The 24279-nt window shown below is 44.1% G+C and overlaps 1 protein-coding gene across 6 annotated transcripts in view; it reads left to right on the top strand.

The window, feature by feature from the left end:
• SGCD (sarcoglycan delta) overlaps positions 1-24279 on the top strand; it is a 697305-nt gene that overhangs the window by 384886 nt on the left and 288140 nt on the right. For 5 of the 6 annotated variants that reach the window (XM_033926951.1, XM_033926952.1, XM_033926949.1 and 2 more), the window contains exon 3: positions 6716-6901. In XM_033926951.1, the coding sequence (XP_033782842.1) occupies positions 6716-6901 (186 nt within the window). Of the gene's footprint in view, positions 1-1715; positions 1808-6715; positions 6902-24279 lie in introns of those variants that run through there. The other variant, XM_033926954.1, reaches the window with a different exon arrangement.

Below are 24279 nucleotides of genomic sequence, written 5' to 3'. Positions count from 1 at the left end.
ATCTCATGCATATTCATTGGGAAATCCCGAAAACCTGACTGGATTCCAGCCCTCGTTGCCCACCCCAAGCTGAATATTTTCACTCGGGTGGATGAAGAATTGATGTGTATATTAAATCGTCAGAGTGCAGAAATTTGAAAATTTTGTGACCATCTGTGGGAAGAACTGTTAGATTGGATATTCATAGGCACATTGACTACTGACTGGGTAGCTGAAGGGGTTACAATAGTGGATGAAGCTGCATTGCAAGATGGAAAGGATAATGGTTTCCTGGTGCTAGGCCTATTCCAGTCCTAGGTAAAACACATCATCACATTTATAAATAAAAGCAGAGAGTAGCACTGTCATCATGCCACAGTGCAAAGTCTTACAGAATATTTAATAACCATAGCTGAAGAGACAGAAGAAGTTAAGTGTTTGACAGTGGTTGGCCTCTTTGGGAACGGCATGGGACCAGGCAGGAGCATGAAAAGCTCGCACCTGCCTTGTGCTCCGCTCTACCGCATGAGAGGACAGACGACCAGTGAGGGAGCGGCAGGAGTGCAGAACGCTCCTGCCGATACAGCACTGGACCAACGCTGGAATAAAAAAGGTACTGGGGTGGGGGTATTCACTCCATAAGTCAAACCCTTATTTCCACCCACTTTATGGGGAAAAAAAGTGCGTCTTACAATACTATGCCTTGAAGCATCAAAATACACCCGAACTGACAGACACGTAATGAAGATTATCCCTGTATGCAAACTGCTTTTATATAGCAGCATCCATCAAGCCCATGTACAGGCATGCCCAGATTGCATCATTTCCATGGACGTTATGCAACCTACCCTGACCGTTCGCTTAGACATGCCCACACTATATCCAGCAAGGTATAATGTGAGCAATAGGCCTATATTAAGAATTAGGCTAAGAATTAATTGCATTTGTCTGAAAGTATAACAAGAAATTGTAAAAATGTACTTTTTTGTTAAAACGGTACGTTTAAACGTGATTTTCATGGTCAGCAGCCAAAAATCTGTGTTGAAGAAGTAAAAACTTTGTTGTCCAGTGTTTTGTATACCTAGAGAAGAAACAGGGGATGTATGGTAGACCTATTCAGGCCTCCCACAGATACATTATAGAAACAAGAAGAGAGAGACTGTTTTAGGTCAAGAAGATTCTGTGGGATAGCCTCAAGCAACATCAGCAAATATTTCTTTACCGAAATGCAAAAGTGGTGAAGAGGAATTTTTTTTTTTTTATATAAAGCATGGGATAACCACAGAGGATCTCTGGTGACGAAGCAAGTAGAGAGTATGGAGGCAGGGCCGACTAGATCAACCTGCCAAGTTAGCATTTGTCTTGTGCTGCGGTAGTGCTCTTCCGAAAACTGCAAATGTGTGCACTCTAGAGCCGATTCTCACCGCACGTGGAGGAGCGCTGTCAGATTAGGATCTGTTACAGAAGCGTTTGCTCTGAGAGCAAGGCAAGGCCATCCTTGTGGAATGAGAAGGGTGGGTAAAAGCTTTTAATGCACAACATGTGTTTTCATTTGATATCTGGAGCCAGACCAGTAGCTGCTTCCAAGAGCCTGCAAAGCTTCAAAGCTAAAACAATGAGCATGCTGTCCAGGAAATTCTTTCGGGTGTTGGGCAGGGACTTGGCTGCAAGTCCCTTATTAGTGGAATGTGATAGGAGCAGATTCAGCAAAGAGGATAGGCCTTGTGTCACTGAATGGGGAAGCAATAGCAACTTCTGTCTTTCTTCCTACCTTACCTCCCTTTCCTTGCTTTAGAAGCTCGTATGATGGCCAGCTGCTGAGTGAAGGGTAAGGAGCATAGAAGTAATTTAAGAATTTTTTTTCACAAAATGTCTTTTTATTGCAGCTTGTAAAAGTAGACTGTCTTCTGTGAAGCAGAGTTACGACAGTGTGGGGGTGGTGCGGAAAATCTGCTACTTGTTTTCTGTAGAAACGCACAAGTTCTGGCTTCTTTAAATGAAAATTACAGTTGTTTCTGCTGTCAGACTGCACTTAATACGAGTGTCTCCATATTAATCCAATCATCAAATAACTTTAAATCTTAGCTCTTTCTATTTAATTCTGTTTGCTGTTTAGTCTCAAAAATGGCTGAGATCTCCAGCTCAGTCAGGACTCAGCTTGGGTTCTGACCTTGGTTCAGTTGGGGCTTATTCTGAATTCAGACTTTGGCTTAGCCAGAGCTTAGTCATTAACTGAATATGATGTACTATATATTTCTTTTTTAAGATGTCTGAATTGTTTGTGAAGTATTATTATGTGTGTTGTTGTTGTTGTACTGTAGGGTCATGAAATGGTTAACTGTTGTTTAAAATATTGCTCTGGCCTACATAGCTGAAAACAGTGTACAATCTACTGACCTCCTCTGCCTAAAATGTATGTCCCTGCCTTACCACATTGTAAGCTAAATAGATAAGAGTTTGAGCCATGATGTACCCTGCCCTTCTGTACATGTAACATTTAGAACTGTAAGATTTAGATAAGCAGAGAAATGAGCTAGTTTCCTATAGGACTATAAGTTGTAGCCCTGAACCTATCATAAGTGCTGGCTTAGGACCAATAATAATTGTAGAAAAGTTATAGAAGTAACAAATGAGAAGTTGTAGTTTTTGCATGTATTAGTTTGCATATGTTTAGTGAAAAGGGCATAAAAGTCCATGCATTTCCTGATTCTAACACTCTAGTAAGCAGGTTGTTCACTGTACTAGAGTCCGGCATGCTGTAATAAACCTCTTGTACTTTCTTCACGCCTCTGACTTTGTGTGTCCAAGTGACCTTTCAGTACTTCGTCTTGTAAAAGGCAGATTATAAATAAACAAACCATAAACTCAGCCTGGGCTCTAATGCTGGTTCATCTGACACAGAACTTGAGATCAAAAATCAGCTGGTTCAGTTTATCCTGTGTTTAATGCTGTTTATTCATTGGTTGAGCCTGACTCAGTTGTGGCTAAGCCTGGATGCTGATATTGATTTAGTTGAGGCCTAGTTTGTTGGTTTAGTCAGGGCTTCGCCTGAATTTTGACATTGTTTTAGTTGGAACTCAGCCTGAACTTTACAGAACTCTCTCATTATCTCAGTCTGGGCCCTGATGGTGGTTTACTTGGGGCTCAGACTAGACATGTTTGTCCTAGTATGTTTGCTGCATGGTACTTGCCATTAGTGGTCCATATTTCAAAGGCCAATCCAAAATCAAAAGAACCCAAAGACTAACTTGTGTAATCCCTAGCCCAACCTCAAGTCAGATGCAGGAGCTCTTCTGGGATTTTAGGTGTCCACCAAACTACCCATGCTCCAAGGAAATTTTGATAGTAAGGGAAAGGAAGAAGATAGTGTTTACATTTTATGGGAAATCATCTTGCCCAGCAGAGCAGAACCACATCACACATCAGTTGGGGTTGTTTCAAAAAAAAAAAAAAAAAAATAGTTTACTGCAGATAAACAAATTAACAAATGATATATCAAGATCTGATAATCCAGAGAGAAATCAAAAATTCAAAACAGTTCAAAAATTCACAATCCATCTGTACACACAAGGGATTTTCCTGTACACACCCTGGATTTTGATAGAATTGGTATGGCCTCTCTCTCAAGTACAAGAGACATAACATTGTTCCTGTCATACTGAAGAACTCCTGCTAAATCTCTTTCAAACAGCAACTGTAGAATGTCTCTTTTCTTCTTCAAATAGAAGCTCTAGATCTCCGTCACTTCAAGTTACTCTTTGGTGAAAAATGAAAATAATGAGTTTGAGTTTAAAGTATTTCCACCAACTTTGATTTCTGTTCCACTCAGGATCCACTTGGGGTGCCTGAGAGCTCATTCCTTGAGCTTCATCATACTCTTCCTAGAATGAAAGGATCAAGAGTCAAAGTGGACTCGTAAAGAGGCAATGTGGTAATGTTAAAAGAAAGAAAGTCCCTTCTACCACTGTGTCCAAGTATAGGATGTTACATGGACCCATATGAGCTTGTCATCTATCATGTGTTAGGGGGATCCCATACATACCTATGTCTGGATACTGTTCACATAATACATTTGGGGGGATCAGGAGGTTATAAGCAGTTGGTCCATACTTTCTGCACCCTCCACACAGTCAGTAAATCAGATAACTCCCGTACTGGTGTTCTGAACCAAAAAATTTACTCAAAAAGTTTGAGCCAAATAATTGAGACAACAAAAGGACCAGAGACAGTACAATTTAAGAACATAAGAACAGCCTTACTGGGTCAGACCTAAGATCCATATAGCCCGGTTTTCTGTTTCCAAGACTGGCCAATCCAGGTCACAGTATCTGGCAGAAACTCAAACTCACTGTTGTAGTCTCGTGAGACCACAGGAACTCGCAGCACGGCTCTGCACAGGTCAGGAGTGTAGGAAGATCGCTCCTGCCCTGCGTCGCCGCTAGACCACCAGGTAAGGTCCGTGCTTCTGGGGCGGCTACTCACCTCCTCCGCCTCCGATCGCCTCCCTCCTCGCCTCGATCCAAGTCCCGGAGCTGTTTTTTTAAATGCGGGCTGCCAACGAGCGATTCTCGGGGGGGGGGGGGCTGGGAAAAAACTTTGTGAATAATTAAAACCGCGAACGTCGAAACCGCGAATAGGGAGGGGGAAGTGTATCTGTGTAGCTGAAATGGCCTCTTGCTTATCATTTTATAAAAGAAAGGCTATAGAAAAAACAGTCAGTAGGAAGATTACCATTCTTTCTTTTGGGTTTGAGATGTAGTCGGGAAAAAGAGAGAAAAATGTAAGTTTGTCATTTCTTTATTTATTCACTTTTCTATACCATTCTCACCAGGGAGCTCAGAATGGTTTACATTAATTTATTCAGGTACTCAAGCATTTTTCCCTGTCTGTCCTGGTGGGCTCACAATCTGTCTAATGTACCTGGGGCAATGGGAGGATTTAGTGACTTGCCCAGGGTCACAAGGAGCAGCGTGGGTTTGAACCCACAACCTCAGTGTGCTGAGGCTGTAGCTTTAACCACTGCACCACTCCAGAAATCAAAATATAGTAAAGGTGAGCCAAGTAATGGACAATCAAGCCATTGTGACATCACTGATGAGGTTGGCTCTTAGGCATTGGTGGAATGAGGCATTATGATGTCACAATACCAGCTCTGGTTATCAGATACTGAGGCTTTTCACACTAGTTATTCAATTTTTCTATACCATTCTCACCAGGGAGCTCAGAACAGTTTACATGAATTTATTCAGGTACTCAAAGCATTTTTCCCTGTCTGTCCTGGTGAGCCCACAATCTATATACCTGGGGCATTGGGGGACCAAGTGACTTGCCCAGGGTCACAAGGCGCAGTGCATGTCGACTCAGAACCCACAACCTCAGGGTGCAGAGAATTCAACTACAACACCTGCACCACATTCTGACATAGTACAGTAGAAGGTAGCATGGCAAACATTATCTGATAGGGATGGCAAAAATAGTTAATAAAGCATGGTAAAATAAAATATGACAAACATGGTATGGTGAGCCTAGTATTACAAAGACAATACTTTTTTTTTTTTACAGAAAGGGTGGTAGATGCGTGGAACAGTCTCCCGGTAGAGGTGATGGAGACAGAGACTGTCTGATTTCAAGAAAGCCTGGGATAGGCACGTGGGGTCTCTCGGAGAAAGAGATAATAGTTACTGCGGATGGGCAGATTGGATGGGTCGTTTGGCCTTCATCTGCCATCATGTTACAATGTTTCTATAACGATAAAGGTGTATGACATCACAATGCAGGTGTAAAGAGCCTTAGCCAATAGGGAGAAGAGGCAGAGATAGTGGATGCTGCACATGAGCAGACTAGATGGGCCATTTGGCCTTTATCTGCCATCATGTTTCTATATTTCTATAACCATAAAGGTCTATGACATCACAATGCAGGTGTAAAGAGCCTTAGCCAATAGGGAGAGGAAATGCAAATGTTAAGAGCCTTAGCCAATAGGGAGAAGAGGAGGAGATAGTGGATGCTGCACATGAGCAGACTAGATGGACCATTGGCCTTTATCTGCCATCATGTTTCTATGTAACGACTTGGCAAAATTGGTAAGGCAAGCATGCATAATGAAACACAGTTTAGAAGACATGAAACATAAAACACTGTGGCAAACATGGCATGAAAGACTGAAGTATGGTAGACCGTGTGGCAGACATAATATGGCATATAGTATGGCAGAGTGTGGAACAATATTGTATTATAATTCTTGTCATCAAGATATAATTTATTTAAGCTTAGCTCTTTTTTTTTGTTCTATTTTATTTATTTTTACGTTGTAAAGCATCTGAGATATAGTGCCACATCATCAAAACCAAATGCTGATCCTACCTACTTTTACTGAAACGTAAGGAAAAACATTTTAGAGGCCTTGTATTACCAGCCTTGCAAAATCAAGAGGCCTAGTTCCAAGAAGAATCCCTGGGATGCTGATTTAATATATATATATATATATATATGCAACCACACTCCAGTGGGATAGTGGGATACTGTTGTAAAGATCAGATGCAATAGCAACAGAGGTGCAATAAAGTATAGGGGATGCTTTGACTGACTGTTAATTGCTAGGGTGTGAATTTCTGCATGCATCTAAGAAGTCAATCTTCTTACCTCAGTCAGAACACAGAGGAATTAATTTTCCTCTTCTGGCTGTATCACAGCAGTCCTCTGTGTGTGCGATTTACTTTTCTTTGTTTGGTTTCAGATGCCTCAGGAACAGTATACAAACAGAGACACCATGCACAGCTCGGAAGGACCCCATATCTATAAAGTTGGGATTTATGGCTGGCGGAAGAGATGCCTGTATTTCTTTGTGCTTCTTCTTATGATTTTAATCTTGGTGAACCTAGCTATGACCATCTGGATCCTCAAGGTTATGAACTTCACAATTGTAAGTAAAATGGCACAAAGCGGAGGGTGTAATAAAAATGGTTATATGTTCATGCAATTCAGGTCGTATTATATGTATGATGGAGGGACTTTCTAGGCATGGGCGGATTCAGATGTAGTCAGTGGCATAGTAAGGGAAGAAGATGTGTGTGTGTGTGGGTGGGGGGGACAGGGGATGACTTCCCTGGGCGCCATCTTGGTGGGGGCACCAGCACCTCTCCACCCCCCAATGCCATGCTCAGGCCCTCCCTTCCCGGTATCTATTTAAATCTTCACCAGCGCAAGCAAATTCTCTGACCTGCTGCTCATGCTGGCCTGGCTCCCCTCTGAAATCACTTCCGGGTCATAGGGCCAGGAAGTGATGTCAGAGGGAAAGCCAACGCTGGCACGAGCAGCAGGCCGGAGAAGCTGCTCATGTTAGCAAAGATTTAAAGAGGTATGGAGGGAAGGGAGTGCACGAGTGTGGCATGGGGGAGGGGGTGGGCAAGGAACAGGGGAGTGCGGAGGAAGAGGGGGGCACCGCTGCTCCAGCAACCTTCCATCTTCGCTATGCCACATTTTTTTTAAATTTCCAACTGTTAAAATTAAGGGCTTTTACTAAGGTGCGCTAGCGTTTTTAGCGCACGCACAAAATTACCGCGTGGTATGCTTCTAGAATAATGCCAGCTCAATGCTGGCATTAAGATCTAGCACGCGCGTTAAGGCCCTAACGCGACTTAGTAAAAGGAGCCCTAAGTAAACCAAATAACTTATCCTGCCTGGGCAGAACTCCCTAGTTCCACCTGCCTACGTGCAGTTAATTCCTTGAAACTGGATGCCAATCAATTGGTTGACAGACTGCCAGACGAAGGAGATGGATGTTGAGTGACTGGAGAAAAAGATTATGAATTATTGTACTGTAATGTAATATATCATTTATATTCTGTCAACTCACTTAAACAGCTCAAAGCAGATTACACATACTGTAAATGTTTCTGGGGAAAAAAAAACCAGAGACGAAATTACATGAAATTACATTAAACAATAATATAGAAACATAGAATGTGACGGCAGAAAAGGGCCAACGGCCCCAAAAGTCTGCCCAATTTTGATCCCTTCCACCCTCGAGAAACTATCCTCTATCATACCTCAGTAGCGACCCCACATGTCCCATCGTCTCTTGAAGTCGAGCGTGCTACTAGCCTCGACTACCTGACGTGGAAGACCATTCCATCTATCAATCACCCTCTCGGTAAAGAAATATTTCCTGGTATCCCCATGAAATCTTCCTCCCCTAAGTTTTAGCGGATGTTCTCTTGTCACCTTGGGACCCGTAAGAGTGAAGATTTCCTCCTCCCCCTCGATGCGGCCCGTTATGTACTTGAAAGTTTCTATCATGTCCCCCCCTTTCTCTGCGCTCCTCGAGCGAGTATAAGCGCAGACTGCTCAGACGATCTATGGACGATCTGTCCATAGACATTCCCGAAAAGAATTGCATGAAATACTTATTAAGCAGAAATGTCTTAAACATTTCGAAAAGGAAAAGTAAGACTTTACCCCCTCTTTTACTAATGTGTAGCACGGGTTTTAGTGCTGGCAGCGGCGGTAACTGCTCTGCATATACTAAGCCACGCTAGCCGTTTTGGCGTGCACTAAATATTAACGCGCTGTAAATGCTAACACGTCCATAGACTATAATGGACGTGTTAGTGCTTAGCGTGTGTTTAAAAGGGTTAGCGTGCCTTAGTGAAAGGACCCCAGAATTCCTATAAGCGTTGGAGCAGCTACCGCCGATGCCGGCGCTGAAACCCGCGCTACATGTTAATAAAGGAGGGGAGTATTATTCTTTTTTTTTTTTTTTAATATTCTTTATTCATTTTCAAAATTACATTAAGTGTAAAATATATTCATTCACAGTAACAATAAATATATCACTTATAAACAATCATTGGTACATTATATAAATTTTATCCCTTCCCCTTTCCCATCCCTCCCATCCATATCTTCCATTATTATATAATATATGTAATAAGAAAAATACCCCCCTCCCTATATCCTGAACTGATAATTAAAATTATGTGCTCAGTATCAAAATGCCTAGTTACAGTAAGGACAACAGAATACTAGCCGATACATGGAAAACTTTACGGTATGTAAGCAATTTAACAACTATTCCAATTTACAAATCTACAAGTCAATCTATATGGGTAAACTCCAAGATTCAAATTGGCGGAGAAAGGCTAGTCTGGAAGCATTGGATGATAGCAGGAATACATATATTGGATGATGTTATTTCTAATGGTGCCATGCTTGAATTTTCACAGTTGCAGCATAAGTTTGGACTTAATAAATCAGAAAATTTTAGATGGTTGCAACTGAAGCATGCCATTCAGGCGGGGTTCCCTGATTGGAAAAACCTTAATAATCATTATAGTATGGAGTTTCTTTGTTTTCAGACAGACTTCTTGGGTCACCAGGCCGCCCAGTGGTATAAAATATTAAGTGGGGAGTAGTATTCTTAATTCTATAGGTAAAGACTTGAATGGACCTGTAACAATCTGAATTTTCTAAAATTTTCTTATAGAAGACTCTTAATTCTGAAGGAAAATAAATCAGTCATGACTTCATTTTGCTCTGGAAGACCTCAAGTTATTTGGAAAAGAAAGTAAACCTAATGCCTGAAACGGTCTTATAATTCATGCATGCCAACTTGAAGTCTACATAAGCTTGTATAGGCAATCAGTGCAAGTGAATAAAAAGGGAAAAATCGTTTTAGCTGTTGCATTTTGGATTATCTGAAGTTTGGTGCATGATTTCTTTAATATAATTGTATAGAAACTATTATTCTAGAGGTCGCTGAAAAGATCTCAGCCCAACCAAGAAGAGAATGATGAGGAGCCATGAAACTTACAAATTATTCCACACTTTCTTGACAAAGTGCGGAATAACTCACAAGTTTCATGGCTCCTTATCATTCTCTTCTTGGTCGGACTGAGAACTTTTCAGCGGCCCCCTCATAATAGTCTAAGTGAGACAAGATAACTGCTCTCACCAATAAAGAAAAATGTTCTTCAGAAAATAACAATCAACTTGACCAAAGTTGTCATAGTTTCAAAAACCAGTGGTGATGGACTTGGGGTTTAAATGATAAAGCTGAATCCAAAAGAATCCTCAATTTTTTTGAAGTACGCTGCACTTTAAAAGATAACCTGTTTGGTAGTATTGATTTCTTTAGGTGAGATGTATCAGAATGGTTTAGCCAAAAACAATTTTTATTTCCATTTTTATTAAGTTTAAGACCATGAATTATTAAGTTTAAGACCATGAATACGACTTTGTTCTTCCATTCTCAGAGGATGACCTCCCAATAGAAGAAGTACTGTTCTTTGGTCAAGGGTATACCAATAGCCGTAGACCCGTAATTTTGCGCCAAACTAAAATGCTCTTGAATTTTAGGAAAGGGTTGAAAACTCTGCAGTATGAACGTTCATTTGGTTCTAGTATTGAGAACACTTAATTTTTTTGTTCTATTTTATATGGATTCTGGTTTTGTGTTTTTAATGTACTGTGTATGTTACTTTATTACCCGCTTAGATTTGTAGATGGGTGGGTTATAAATAATTTTATATAAATAAATAGCTGCTCTCCCCTGCTAGAACCTCAAAACAAGTTAAAAGTTCAATTGCTCAGAGTGGAGATTAAACTTTAATCGGATAATAATGTCTGTTGGTTTGATAGTTGCAGGGATTGTTGAAGGATGTTGAGTCTTTTGAAAGAAGGATTGGGGGATTTGGTGAAAAAAGAATACTTTTTGAAGACGAAAGAAAGTGACAAGAGGTTAGGGACCCACAGTGTGTTCTTGAGCCTGAAATAGAAAACTATGCTCTCCAGGGAGGGGTGAAGAGAAAGCCCCTAAGACTAGAGACTCAAGAAATGATCAGTAAAGTCGGAGAATATACTTTGGGAATTTGAACTTGGCGGGTTTCTTGATGATTGGAGGAAACAGGTCATATGCAAGGGATTGCCCATTAAAAACCAAATCCTACCAGGAAGTTTGATTTACATTGTGTACAATTCTAGAGGCTGCACCTTCAAAAAGATATAAAAAGGATGGAGTCAGTCCAGAGGAAGGCTACTAAAATGGTTTGTGGTCTTCATCATAAGGCATATGGGGACAGACTTAAAGATCTCAATCTGTACACTTTGAAGGAAAGGCGGAAGAGGAGAGATATGATAGAGACATTTAAATACCTACGCGACGTAAATCTCCATGAGTTGAGTCTTTCATTTGAAAGGAAGCTCTGGAATGAGCGAGCATAGGATGAAGTTAAGAGGTGATAATCTGAGTAATCTTAGAAAATACGGTACTTTTTACAGAAAGGGTGGAAGATGTGGTGGAGACAGAGACTGTGTCTGAATTCAAGAAAGCACGGGATAGGCACGTGGGATCTCTTAGAGAGAGAATGATACGGGAACAAATTTGTTCCTGTCCCTGCAGGAACTCAATTTCTCCATCCCATTCCCACAAGTTTTGCTGCTCTCCCTGTCCCATTCCTGTAAGCCCTGCCTGAATTGCACAAACCTCGAACAATTATGATTTTAGTGTTTGAGGCTTGTGCAGATGAGGATGGAGCGTGCAGGAATGGGGCAGGGACAGAAGAAGAACTCGCCGGGACGGGAAAATGAGCTCCCACGGGGACGGGGAAAAATTTGTCCGTATGCCATTCTCTAATACAAATGCAGCATACACAACTGTGGGGACAGAACAGAAAACACAGATGAAACCAATTTTATAAGTGATCTATATTACCTAAAATTTCTCTTTGTAAAACATAACTTTATCATGTCATCTGTATTTTGAAATTTTTTTTTAAATATTTTAATTAATTTGTAGCATACTTTATTGAACTTCCCAACTTTCTTTATACACCTAATGCAAAATAGAAATATAGAAACATAGAACATGACGGCAGAAAAGGGCCACGGCCCATCTAGTCTGCCCACACTAATGTCCCACCCCCTAACTACCTCCATGAAGAGATCCCACATGCCAATCCCATCTTTTCTTAAAATCTGGCACGCTGCTGGCCTCAATTACCTGTTGTGGAAGATTATTCCAGCGATCAACCACCCTTTCGGTGAAGAAATATTTTCTGGTGTCGCCATGAAATTTCCCACCCCTGATTTTCAACGGATGCCCTCTTGTTGCCGTGGGTCCTTTAAGGAAAAAGAGATCCTCTTCCATCTCGATACGGCCCGTGACATATTTGAACGTCTCGATCATGTCTCCCCTCTCTCTGCGTTCCTCGAGTAAGTAGAGACATGATCGAGACGTTCAAATATAGTCCATCAGTTGGCCCAAAAACCCAGCAGCAGCACTTCGTGCTCCAGTAAGAGATCTGATTGAGCTCTTGACCCAAGCTTTTGCTTTTCAAATCAGCAATGAGTAGGAATGCTACAGAGGTGGCATTCATAGATCTCATAATCTAATCTAATCTAATCCTTAGGTTTGTATACCGCATCATCTCCACGTTCGTAGAGCTCAACGCGGTTTACAGTAGGAGAAATAGGAAGGAACTACAACAGAGGGTTAGAGGTAGAAGTGTGAAGAAAATTTAGAGGACTTAGGATGCCAAGATATAAGAGTTTCCTTGATTCCTAAATTGGAGGGAGACTTACATTTTTTGAGAAAAGCCAGGTTTTCAGATGTTTGCGGAAAACTTGGAGAGAGCTCAAGTTCCGAAGAGGGGAGGTAAGGTTGTTCCAGAGCTCAGTGATTTTGAAGTGGAGGGAGGTCCCTAGCTTTCCTGTGTGGGAAATGCCTTTTAGCGAGGGGAAGGATAGTTTTAATTTGTGGGAGGATCTGGTGGTATTAGGGTTTGAGGAATTCCAAGAAAGAGGGATAAAGGGGGGGAGGATACCATATAGGATTTTGAAAGTTAAACAAGCGCATTTATAGTGGACCCTGGCGATTATCGGAAGCCAGTGGAGCTTGGCCAGGAGCGGGGAGACATGGTCAAATTTACTTTTAGCGAAGATGAGCTTGGCCGCGGCATTCTGAATCCGTTGGAGTCTGTGGAGGTTTCTCATAAGTGAGAAAATCCTGGTCATCTTAAAACAGTGTCTTCTATAACCGAAACAAGTATTCATTCCTAACACATATATGCCAGTGCGTCCCAATCTTATTGTGGCTATGACACTTTGATGGTGGCCAGATAAATTTCTGTGACCCCCCCCCCCCCCCTTTGAGCTGCAGAATAATGACGTATCAAGAGCCCACCTAGGTCGTGACGCCAAAGGCAGAGTTTTGGGACCCTATTCGGAGTCTCAACCTACAGTTTGGGAAACGCTTATAGACATAGATCTACCCAGTAACTCTACTATTCAGTAAAGAAAAGTAGTCACTTACACCCCTCCCTCCCCCCTTATAAAGGCATGTTATGCTTTTTTATTCCCGGCCATGGTGGTATTAGCTCCGACACACAGAATTCCTATGAGCGTCAGAGCTAATACCACTGCGGCTGCCGATAAAAAAAAAAAAAAAAAAAAGCCTAACACAGCTTAGTAAAAGGAGGTGTATGTGTGTGTGTGAAGGGGGGGTTAATTTACTTTCCTTTTATAGTATAGGTACCACACAGGTGTGCCTTCACAGAATTTCCCCTTTCACCTCGTGTGTCTAAGCTCCTCAAAATTAGTTTTTGAAAGCCATTTCTTTGAAGAATCCAGTCATTTCTGGTTGGATAAATTGTACCTATGTTCCAGTGTTTATAATTGAATATGCATTTTAAAGGTTTTGGGGGGAAGTGGGGCGGAGTGGGGGAGTCTGTAATTTGCTTAAAAGCAGTTAAAACCAAAGAAAAGTTTCTGACTGAGCTGAGCTGAGAACCTAAAGCTTTTGATACTGCTTGCTTCTTTTGGGAAACTCAAAGGATAGTGTAACTTGTATTTATAGGAGATTGACTGTCTTAGTATTACTTTAAAAATCATTGTGCCGTAACCAGCAGAAGAATGAGATTTGAGTTATGGATGCATGAACTTGTAAGAAAGAAGAGAATCTTAAATATAAGGCGTTAAAAGTGTGCTCTCTCCAAGTTCAGTGCCTTTATGAGATGCTGTAAATAAAACTGAATGATAACATCCAAAGTAGTCACTGAAAAGGTTTTAAATTTTATGCAGAATGCTACAGATAATGAAATGTATTGGTAACAACCTGATTTGATTATATCAGCAGAACTCGCAGAAAATATGCTTTTCTGGAAGCGTTATATATTAGGGATGTAATTGTAGAGTGAATTGTAATACCTCCTCCTGTCTTCGGGGAGCAGTATAACATAAATGAGTTATAGAAGTTCCTAAGAAATCAGTCGTTCCCAGCACTAGCATTAGTTCCGGTAACAAAAGTAGAACAATGTTAATAAGGAGTAAGGCACAAGGATTTGTAAATTGTGCTGTAACGATGTAGTCTGGCGTACACACTTTGGGCCATATTCTATAAAAGGCGTCCTGATTGTAGGCAGCGGTAGGCGTCCTACCGCTGTCTAACCAGCCAATCGGGGCACACGCTTAAAAATATACAACCCGAGGAAGGCCACCTATACTGTAGGCGTCTGTCATGGGTGCAGGAAGGCGCCTAGGGATGCTTAAGCTCGCCCAAGGCTGGGCGTGGGTGTGGTTTCACCCAGAAGTGGCCTTAGGCGAGCGTAAGCGGCCCTAGGCGTCTCCCTAAGGCCGCGATAGGCACCTGAAATAGACACACCTGCTAAACTGATCATGGCAAGGAAATCTCCCTGCCGTGATCAGCTGAGCAGCTGCAGCCGCGACAGGGAACCCCCGATGTCCACTCCCTCCTGCCAGCACCCTCCTCCAACATCCTCAATAGGAGTGATGCCCACTCCCTCCTACCGGCACCCTCCTCTAACATCCCCGGCAGGAGGGATGCCCACTCTCCCCCACCATCCTCGGCAGGATGAATGCCTACTCCCTCCTCCCGGCACTTCTCTCCTGATGGGGATTGTTTAGTGGTTTGTGGAAGGAGGGATTGGGCATCCCTCCTGCCGCGGACAGTGTAGAGAGGTTTGGGGGTTCCCTGCTGCTGTCACTCAGCTGATCGCAGCAGGGAGATTCCCTTGCAGTTCTCTAAATGGTGTCTGTGACATGGAAGCCGGTTAGAGAATTGGGGTGGTTAGGCATCTGTCCATTAGGACAGATGTGATTCTATATGGGACACCCCTGTGCGATTCTAAAAAGCCATTTAGGCGGCTGCTGAGATGGGTGTCCTATACAGAATCAGGCCCATTGTCTTCACTTGCATTAAGTGCTAATGTATAGCTGATAGTTGTGCTTTTAGTTGGGGGTGATGGTGCTGGGACTTTTGAGGGGTGTTTATTGGGTCAACAAACAGGGATTGTTTTCTGGCTACTGGCTCTGTGTTGGTTCCGTGCAGCTATTTTGCTCTCACTGTATTTACAAATTCAAGAATTTCCTCCTCAGAATATGCATTCATTAGTACACATTCAGTTAGCATGCTTTTAAACTACCGTATTTTCACGTAGATAACGCGCACCCGTGTAAAACGCGCACACGGGTATAGCGCGCGGGGAACACAAATCTATGTTAAAAAAATGTAATATAGCGCGCACACGCGTACACCGCGCATGCTAAAACCTCCTCCCGCCTACTCCGAACCGGCATCCTCCCCCCCCCCCGCTCGCTTACCTGCGTTTTACAACTTTTTTTTTTCAATCCGATCTGGCATCCCCCCTACGAACCGGCATCCTCCCCCTTCCCCCCCCCCCCCCCCCGCTCACTTACCCGCGTTTTACAACTTTTTTTTTTCAATCCAATCCGGCATCCCCCCTACGAACCAGCATCCTCCCCCCCCGCTCGCGTCACCCCCCTCCCCCGCGATCCTACATCCCCCCCAGATTATCTCGGAGAGAGCGAGACCAGAAGGCTTTGAGCATGCGCAAATGCTCAAAGCCTAGTCCAGCCCGGCGCAGGAAGAAGGAGGATCTCTCCTGCACCGCACCGCCCAGCCCAGCTCAAACCAACCCAAACCAACGAGGGAGGATCTTCGGGCACTGGCACTGGCACATCCTGTGCATTGGTGCTGGTGCCGGTGCCCAATCGGGTAAGACATGTTTTGCGGTGCTGGGGGGGATGTAGGATCGCGGGGGAGGGAGGGCGACGCGAGTGGGGGGGAGGATGCCGGTTCGCAGGGGGGATGCCGATCGGATTGAAAAAAAAAAAGTTGTAAAACGCGCTCACACGTATAACGCGCATGGTTATGTACAGTTTGTAAAAATCGTGTATAACGCGCACGTTATATGCGTGAAAATACGGTACTGAGTGTGTGCAAAATCTCTAATGTGTGTATTACCCTACAAATGAAGGTGTGTACCGTGGATTTTCATGCATTACTGATATGAGCTGTGCGTGAACATTTTTTGTACTGAGCTGCTCCTCTTTCCTCCTAAACCCTCTGCTCCTCCTCCTCTGTTCTCCATCTCTGTCGAGAGCTTTCATTGAAGAGCAACCAAGTGCTGTTCTGCGGACTATTTTCATCCCTGCTAGTTGCTTCTTTGTTTATGAAAGAGTCTAGAAGATTGAAATTCTTTACAACTTCTATTCTATCGCCTTCAAGCTCAAAATCTTCATCTTTTCCATGTTTATGATCGTCATCTTGTTTATGTTGAGTTCTAATCAGCCCGCAGGCACGCCTACTTGCACTTCATGCCCAAACTATCTCATCCCCTCCCCCCCCCCCCAATCTATCAGAGAGCTGGACAACTTATGGAACTTTAGGAAGGCCATGAAAACCTTCCTCTTCACAAACCCAGCTCCATGGAAAAGTCCAAGCCTGAATGATCTCAGATAAACTCATAAATTAGGCCATAAACATGTATAGTTAGAGTATCTCGGATGTTTATATCTACTATAGCATGTATAGTTAACTAGTATATTTCTGTCATCGTTCCAAATCTGTCCTGGTGGACACTCTACCTAATGTACCTGGGGGCAATGGGAGATTAAGTGACTTGCCCAGGGTCACAAGGAGCAGCATGGGATTTGAACCCACAACCTCAGGGTGCTGAGGCTGTAGCTCTAACCACTGTTAGGTGTGATTGATTTGTGTTTGAGTTCTAGCAACTTGATGAATTGCAGATCTAAAAAGAAATTGGTTTGGGCTAATCTAGTAAAGTCCTCCAGCGTCATCCCTGTGGTTGTTTTCAACGTGTCCAGCCATCTGATGGCAGGTCGCCCTCTTCGTCTGGTTCCTTCGATCTTCCCAAACATGATGTCCTTCTCCATTGATCTCTCAGAGGTTTGGATAACTTCCTGAAAGAGTAGTCCAGAAGCCGTTATTAAGATGGATATGAGAAAATCTACTGCTTATTACTGGGATAAACAGCATAAAATCTGCTTTTTTTCCTTGGGATCTTGCCAGGTACTTGTTTCTTGGGTTGGGTTCTGTTGGAAACCGATACTGGGCTTGATGGACCTGTGGTCTGTCCCACTATAACAGCAAACACAACAACAAAGGTGACCAATTGGTGTTCAGACTCTTTCTTTTATTAGGATGGACTCGACACGATCGTGTTTCGGCCCACAAAGGGCCTGCCTCGGGAGTCCCAGTATGGCAGTTCTTATGTTCCTTACCCTTTGCCCTCTGCCCCAGCACAGGCAGGGAAAGTACATTATGCTGTGTGGCCATTAAAATGTCATTAAATCATCCCCTGCCTTTTCTATTCAATTGCTCTGTTCTTAAAGATATAGATATATTATATAGATATATATCTGTATAATATATCTATAGACACGTGACATGGAAGCCGGTTATATTATCTACTAGTCATTAAGCCCGTTACATTAACAGGTGCTAGAAAACTGTTCACCCTCTATGTTGCCCCTTCCATTCACTGCCCTCTCTTCTCTTTCCATCCAGTGTGCGCCCCCTCTCTCTCTGTCCCATATGGCCTCTCTCCATCTCCTCTTTCCTTTTCCCTTGGTCTGGCATACCTTCCTCCTTCCCTCCATGCCCTGCCATCTGTTCTTCCCTCCAAGCCACTCTCCCCTGTGCTCACTTTCCTCCTTCAACTACTTCATCGGGCAACAGCAGCATTCACAATTCATTGCTGTTGCTGGTTTCAGGTATTCCTCTCTGGCGGGTCCTGTGTTCATGAAAACAGGAAGTATGCAGGACCGGCCAGAGAGGAAGGCCTGAAGCCGCAACAGCAGCGAATTGTAAACGCTGCTGCTGCCTGAAGCACCCGAGGCAGACGGTTCTCTCCCCTCTCAGCCCAACCCCCGCTGACTTTGCGACCCTCCCAGCGAGATGACTTTAATAGCAAACCTCCCTCCAGCGTTGGAAGCCGCAGCACGCTAAACAGGCTGGTTCGCGGCTTTCTTCTGCCGTTGAGTCTATCTGTCGCGTCATTGATGACATCATTAGTGACGCGGCAGAGGGACTCAACTGCAGGAGAAAGTTGCGAAGCAGCCTGTTTAACATTCTGCGACTGCCAACGCTGGAGGGAGGTTTGTGTAGAAGCGATATGTGTCTATGTGTCTTCTATGTGTCTCTTCCCCTGCAATACCTTTGCAGCACTTTGCTGCGGCGCATCCTCCCATCCTGAGTCTGTTTCTCCCGCTTTGTGTAGCCGCCGCATACGCACTCTGGCCACGGACCTACGAATCAGGGATTACAGCTCACGCAGGTCTGAGTGCGCATGCGCGGCTAGCATTTTATTATATAGGATATAATATAGATATATATATATCTATAATATCTATATTATATCTATATAATAATATAGATATATAGATAGATATATAATAATAATAATATATACACTCATACTACTAAGCTGAAGAAGGTGTCAAATAGAGATCCATATGTGAAATGCCAAAAATGTTATGGCTGTCGGCCTCTGCCGTTCATGTGTTAGCAGACTTTTCGCTCCCAGCTGCTTCCCACTTCTTTCCATTTTTAAATGTGATGGGAGAGATTACAACGTCCTGTTATTCCTTAAGAAATATGCTGCTAACTGCATATACCGTAAAACCTGCTGCAAAAAAAAAAGACAGGATGACTTAACCTTTAAGTGTGTTTTAAGAGCCCCAGTAATTGCTTTCAATCTGAACCTTTGAGACTTTTTACATATCTGGATGGGATTCTCCATAAATAAACACCCTCCTCCTTAGTCTTAAGTGAGAAGAAATAGTAGTGGATAAATGATTCTTCATTATCGCTTGTGCAGTCAAATTAAAGGTTAATTAATCAAAGGCCAGATTCACGAGGTGCTTTGGAAATTTAGGTGAGTACAGTTAATCTTTTTTAATTGCAGAAAAGGTTATTGCTTGTGAATTGTAACCTTGACAGAACTTCCCGACAGAGATACAGGAGTTTGCATGTTATAACTGGTTATTTTAGGAGCTAAATAGATGTTTTAAATTCATGGTTATTTCAAACAGTTCATCTGGTATGTTTTAATGAATTAAAAAAAGTGATTCACCCAAAGCGATTTATAATACATTGACTAGTAATCTGGCGAGCAGCACCTCTAGTGATGGTGCCCATCCCCCCCCCCCCCCCCCCCCAGGCACAAGCCCCCTTCCCTTTTCCCGTACCTTTTCAATTTCTCCTCTCTAATATTTCCAAAATCCGTCCTCTTCTCTCTGAACACACGACCAAAACCCTTGTCCACCCTCTCGTCACCTCGCGCTTAGACTACTGCAACGTACTTCTTTCGGGCCTCCCGCACGCCCACCTCTCGCCTCTTCAGTCCGTTCAAAATGCGTGACTCATATTCCGTGAGAGCCGCTATTCACACATTTTCCCTCCCCTCAAGTCGCTTCATTGCCTTCCCGTCCATTTCCGAATACAGTTTAAACTCCTCTTGCTGACTTACAAGTGCATTTGCTCTGATGCCCCCCCCAATATCTCTCCTCACTTATCCCTCACCCCCCCCCCCCTGTGATCTCTGCTTATCGGGCAAGCCCCTCTTATCTGTACCCTTCTCTTCCACTGCTAACTCCAGACTCCGTCACAGGCTGCCTGAATCAATACGCCGTGCTCTGTCCCTGGCAGTGTTCAAATCCAAGCTAAAAGCCCATTTTTAAAAAAAAATCTGTTTTCAGCTCTTAACTCCCACTCAACTGCTGTCAACCCACTGTATCATTTCCTCTATCATTATCTCCCCAACCCCGAAATGTCCTGTTTAAATTAGATTGTAAGCTCTTCTGAGCATGGACCATCTATTGTATGTTGAAATGTACAGCGCTGCATCCGCCTTTCAGCGCTATAGAAATAATAAATAGTAATAGTACCAAGTCGGTGTCAGCTCGCCCTTTGACGCCACTTCCTAGGTGCGGGCCCTGGAAGTAGTGGCGGAGCACCAGGGAATTTAAAAAGATACGGGGGAGGGGGGGAAGGCAAGGGGCCCACAGCAAGGAGAGGAGCGGAGGGGGGGGGCAGAGATGATGAGGGGTGCTGCGCTCTTAGGAAGATTGCACCCAGGGCGGACCCCCCCCTCCTCCGCACCTTCCTTACTGCAACCCTGGTCATCAGGTGCTCTTAGATATCTTTCCACATCTGTCCCAGCAGGCTCAAAGACCCTGAATCTGTAAGCGGCGCCTTGCGTGGCACCTATAAAACAGGTGAGTACCCCTTAACAGAATCACGACTCCCAAGTTTCCCTAGGCGCCAGAAATATAGACCAGGGTTTTTTTTCTAGGCCTACATTTCCAGCTCCCAGGTCCTTCCTGAATCACAGAATTTGACTTTTAAAATCATGTTTGGGAATTGATAAAAAAAGATTCCCCCCCCCCCCCAGATTATGCCTTTTCAGTAGAATTCGACCATACTTGTCTCCTGGTATGTTCAGGGTCATTTTGCAGTCTATGGTCCTGTCTTGCTTGGACTATTATAATCTTGTGCTCTTGGGTTTGCTAGAGAATGACACGGTGACAAAATTCATCACCGTTCCCGTCCCCGCGGATAACCGCGGGAAACCATCTTCGTGTCATTCTTTAAGGAGAGAGGGAAGAATCAGAGTATGAATGGCCACAACCACTGACCCGCAAGCTTTGCTTTGAAGAATGCTGGTGTAGAAGGACTGAGGTTGAAACAGACACTACAGAATGACAGTCTCTTGTATCCAGAGCAGATATTGTGATGTCATAATGCCTCATTCCACCAGTGCCTAAGAGCCAATCACATCAGTGATGTCACAATGGCTTCATTATCCTTGGCTCACATAAGAATCAGAGTATGAATGGCCACAACCACTGACCCGCAAGCTTTGCTTTGAAGAATGCTGGTGTAGAAGGACTGAGGTTGAAATAGACACTAGAAAATGACATGGGATTATTTCCCGCGGTTATCCATGGGGACGAGAACGGTGATGAATTTTGTCACCGTGTCATTCTCTACCAGGAACCCTGTTAGGTGCTTTACAGGTTGCACAGAATTCAGTGGTTAGAGCCCTTTTTCCGTTTGGAAAGGACTCAGCATGTCACTGAATACTGTGCGACGCTATACTGGCTGAAATTAGAAGATCAAATACATTTCAGGTTGCTTGTGATGGTGTATTTGTGTTTAAATAGGTTGGCTCCTGCAAGTCTGATGGGTACTATTCATGCAAAATTGCGCTCTGTCCATCGTGGCGATTTGTCTGTGCCATCCATAAGGGACGTGAGAGGGGAGACATGATTGAGACGTTTAAGTATATCACTGGTCGTATTGAGGTAGAAGATAATATTTTCTTTCTGAGAGGACCCTCGCCCACAAGAGGGCACCCGCTGAAAATAAAGGGCGGGAAGTATCATGGTGATACCAGGAAATACTTCTTCACCGAAAGAGTGGTTGGCAATTGGAATGAGCTTCCACAACAGGTGATCGAGGCCAGTAGCGTGTCAGATTTTAAGAACAGATGGGATGCTCATGTCGGATCTCTAAGAGGAAATGGGACGTGGGTAGTTAGGAGGGTGGGTGGGTCAATAGAGTGGGCAGACTCGATGGGCCTTGGCCCTTTACTGCTGTCACTTTTCTATGTTTCTATGACTATGTTCTCCTGTAGGGGACCCCAGGAATGGAATCTCCTACCTTTGTACATCAGAAAGCAATGTAGTCTCGTTGGGTTTAAGAAGTTATTAAAGAGAGGGTTATCATGCCGCTTTTACTGGGCCATGATGCATCCTCACCTGGAGTACTGTGTCCAGCAAATGAATGTAATACAGCTCACTCTTGAAACCTAATAGTACTTATTAAAAGGGATGGGACTTGCACACCGCTTTTTCTGGGTGTGGTTACAATGAAAGCAGTTTTACATATTTCAGACAGGTACTTATTTTGTACCTGGGGCAAAGAAGCGTTAAGTGACTTGCCCAGAGTCAGGGAGCTGCAGTGGGACTTGAACTCGCAACCTCAGGCTACTGAGGCACTGCTCTAGCCACGCCTCCTCTCCCAGTGGTCTACGTTGCTAACTTTCCCCCTTAATGTGAAGAGTTTCAGTTTCTGGTAACCAGAGTTGAGATTGGGATGTCATAATGCCGCATTCCACCAATAAGAGTCAACCTCATCAGTGATGTCACAATTGCTTGATTGTTAAGGGTAAAGGACTTGATATACTGCTTTCTCTGTGTGGTTACAATCAAAGCAGTTTATATATTTTAAGAGAGGTACTTATTTTGCTCCTGGGGCAGTGAAGTGTTATGTGACTTGCCCAGAGTCACCACAAGCTGCTGGGGGAATTGAACTCCCAACTAGAGAATGACACGGTGGCGGTTTACCCGCGGCCACCGCATTTTAGCTGCGGGTCACCCGCCGAAAACGGGGAAGAAAACTAGCAGTCGCTGCAGCGATGGGGACAAGGCCATTCACCGCCCGCGGGGCGGTGAATGGTCTTGTCCCCTGCAGTGAGGCATGAAGGATCGCACGGTCCCCGCAGCTCACACCCGCCCTCCCAATCGATTCCAGTGTCCAGCCAGCTCTCTCCCCTCTCCTCACCCCAGTCCGCAGATCCTCCTCCTCGGCGACCCGCACGCTACCAGAGAGCCGCGCACACCCGCCGCTGCTCAGCCTCGATCTTCTGCTCTGACGCAACTGGAAACAGGAAGTTGCAGCAGAGCAGAAGATCGAACACTGAGCAGCCGCGCGTGTGCGGCTCCCTGGGAAAGCGCGCAGGTTGCCAAAAAAGAAAACCCACAAACCAAGGTGAGGAGAAGGGAGAGAGCCGGCCAAACACCAGGATCGACCGGGCAGGCAGGTAGTGGCCGCGGGGACGGTGACGGGGCGGTGAATGGGATGGCGGTGATGGTGACGGGGCGGTGAAGGGATTGGCGGTGACGGGGCGGTGCAGAGGATGGTGGGCCGGTGACGGGGCGGTGACGGGGACAGATTTTTTCCCCATGTCATTCTCTAATTGGGATGTCATAATGCCGCATTCCACCAATAAGAGTCAACCTCATCAGTGATGTCACAATTGCTTGATTGTTAAGGGTAAAGGACTTGATATACTGCTTTCTCTGTGTGGTTACAATCAAAGCAGTTTATATATTTTAAGACAGGTACTTATTTTGCACCTGGAGCAGTGAAGTGTTATGTGACTTGCCCAGAGTCACCACAAGCTGCTGGGGGAATTGAACTCCCAACCTCAGGCTGCTCTAACTAGGCCACTCCTCCAACTGATTTTAAAACGCTTTCTATTGATTTCTATGATATCATGCAGGATGGTTCAGGAGCAATATCAGGGCAAAGCCAGCAGGTATTTCACCATTGGCCATTTTTGGTTCTGATATCTGAATACCTAATGGCATTATTTCCTTACTCTCCCTTTCCTATCAGAATATTTAAGAACATAAGAATAGCCTTACTGGGTCAGGCCAATGGTCCATCAAGCCCAGTAGCCCGTTCTCACGGTGGCCAATCCAGAAATGCCAAAGAGAGGCAATTTAATCATAAGAACATAAGAAACGCCTCCACCGGATCAGACCGAGGTCCATCCAGTCCGGTGCTCCGCACACGCGGCGGCCCATTTAGGTACTCTTTTTTGGAGACCCGACTTTACCGTATCCCTCAATATGATATGCAAGAAGGTGTGCATCCAACTTGCGCTTGAATCCCAGTACAGTAGTCTCTGCCACAACCTCCTCCGGGAGTGCATTCCAAACACCCACCACTCGCTGTGTGAAGTAGAACTTCCTGACATTTGTCCTGAACCTGCTGCCACTCAGTTTCAGGCTATGACCTCTTGTCCGTGTCACCTCTGAATATGTTAGCAATGAGGTGAATGGATAATGAGTGTGACTATTGGGCAGACTGGATGAGACCATTCAGGGCTCTGTTTTTTGCAGCCATTTATTGTGTTCTACATCTGGAAGGCGGAAAAAGAGGAAATGATT

Source organism: Geotrypetes seraphini, chromosome 18, assembly GCF_902459505.1.
Source record: "Geotrypetes seraphini chromosome 18, aGeoSer1.1, whole genome shotgun sequence".
NCBI lineage: Eukaryota > Metazoa > Chordata > Amphibia > Gymnophiona > Dermophiidae > Geotrypetes > Geotrypetes seraphini.
This window is presented reverse-complemented; position numbering and strand designations above follow the sequence as displayed.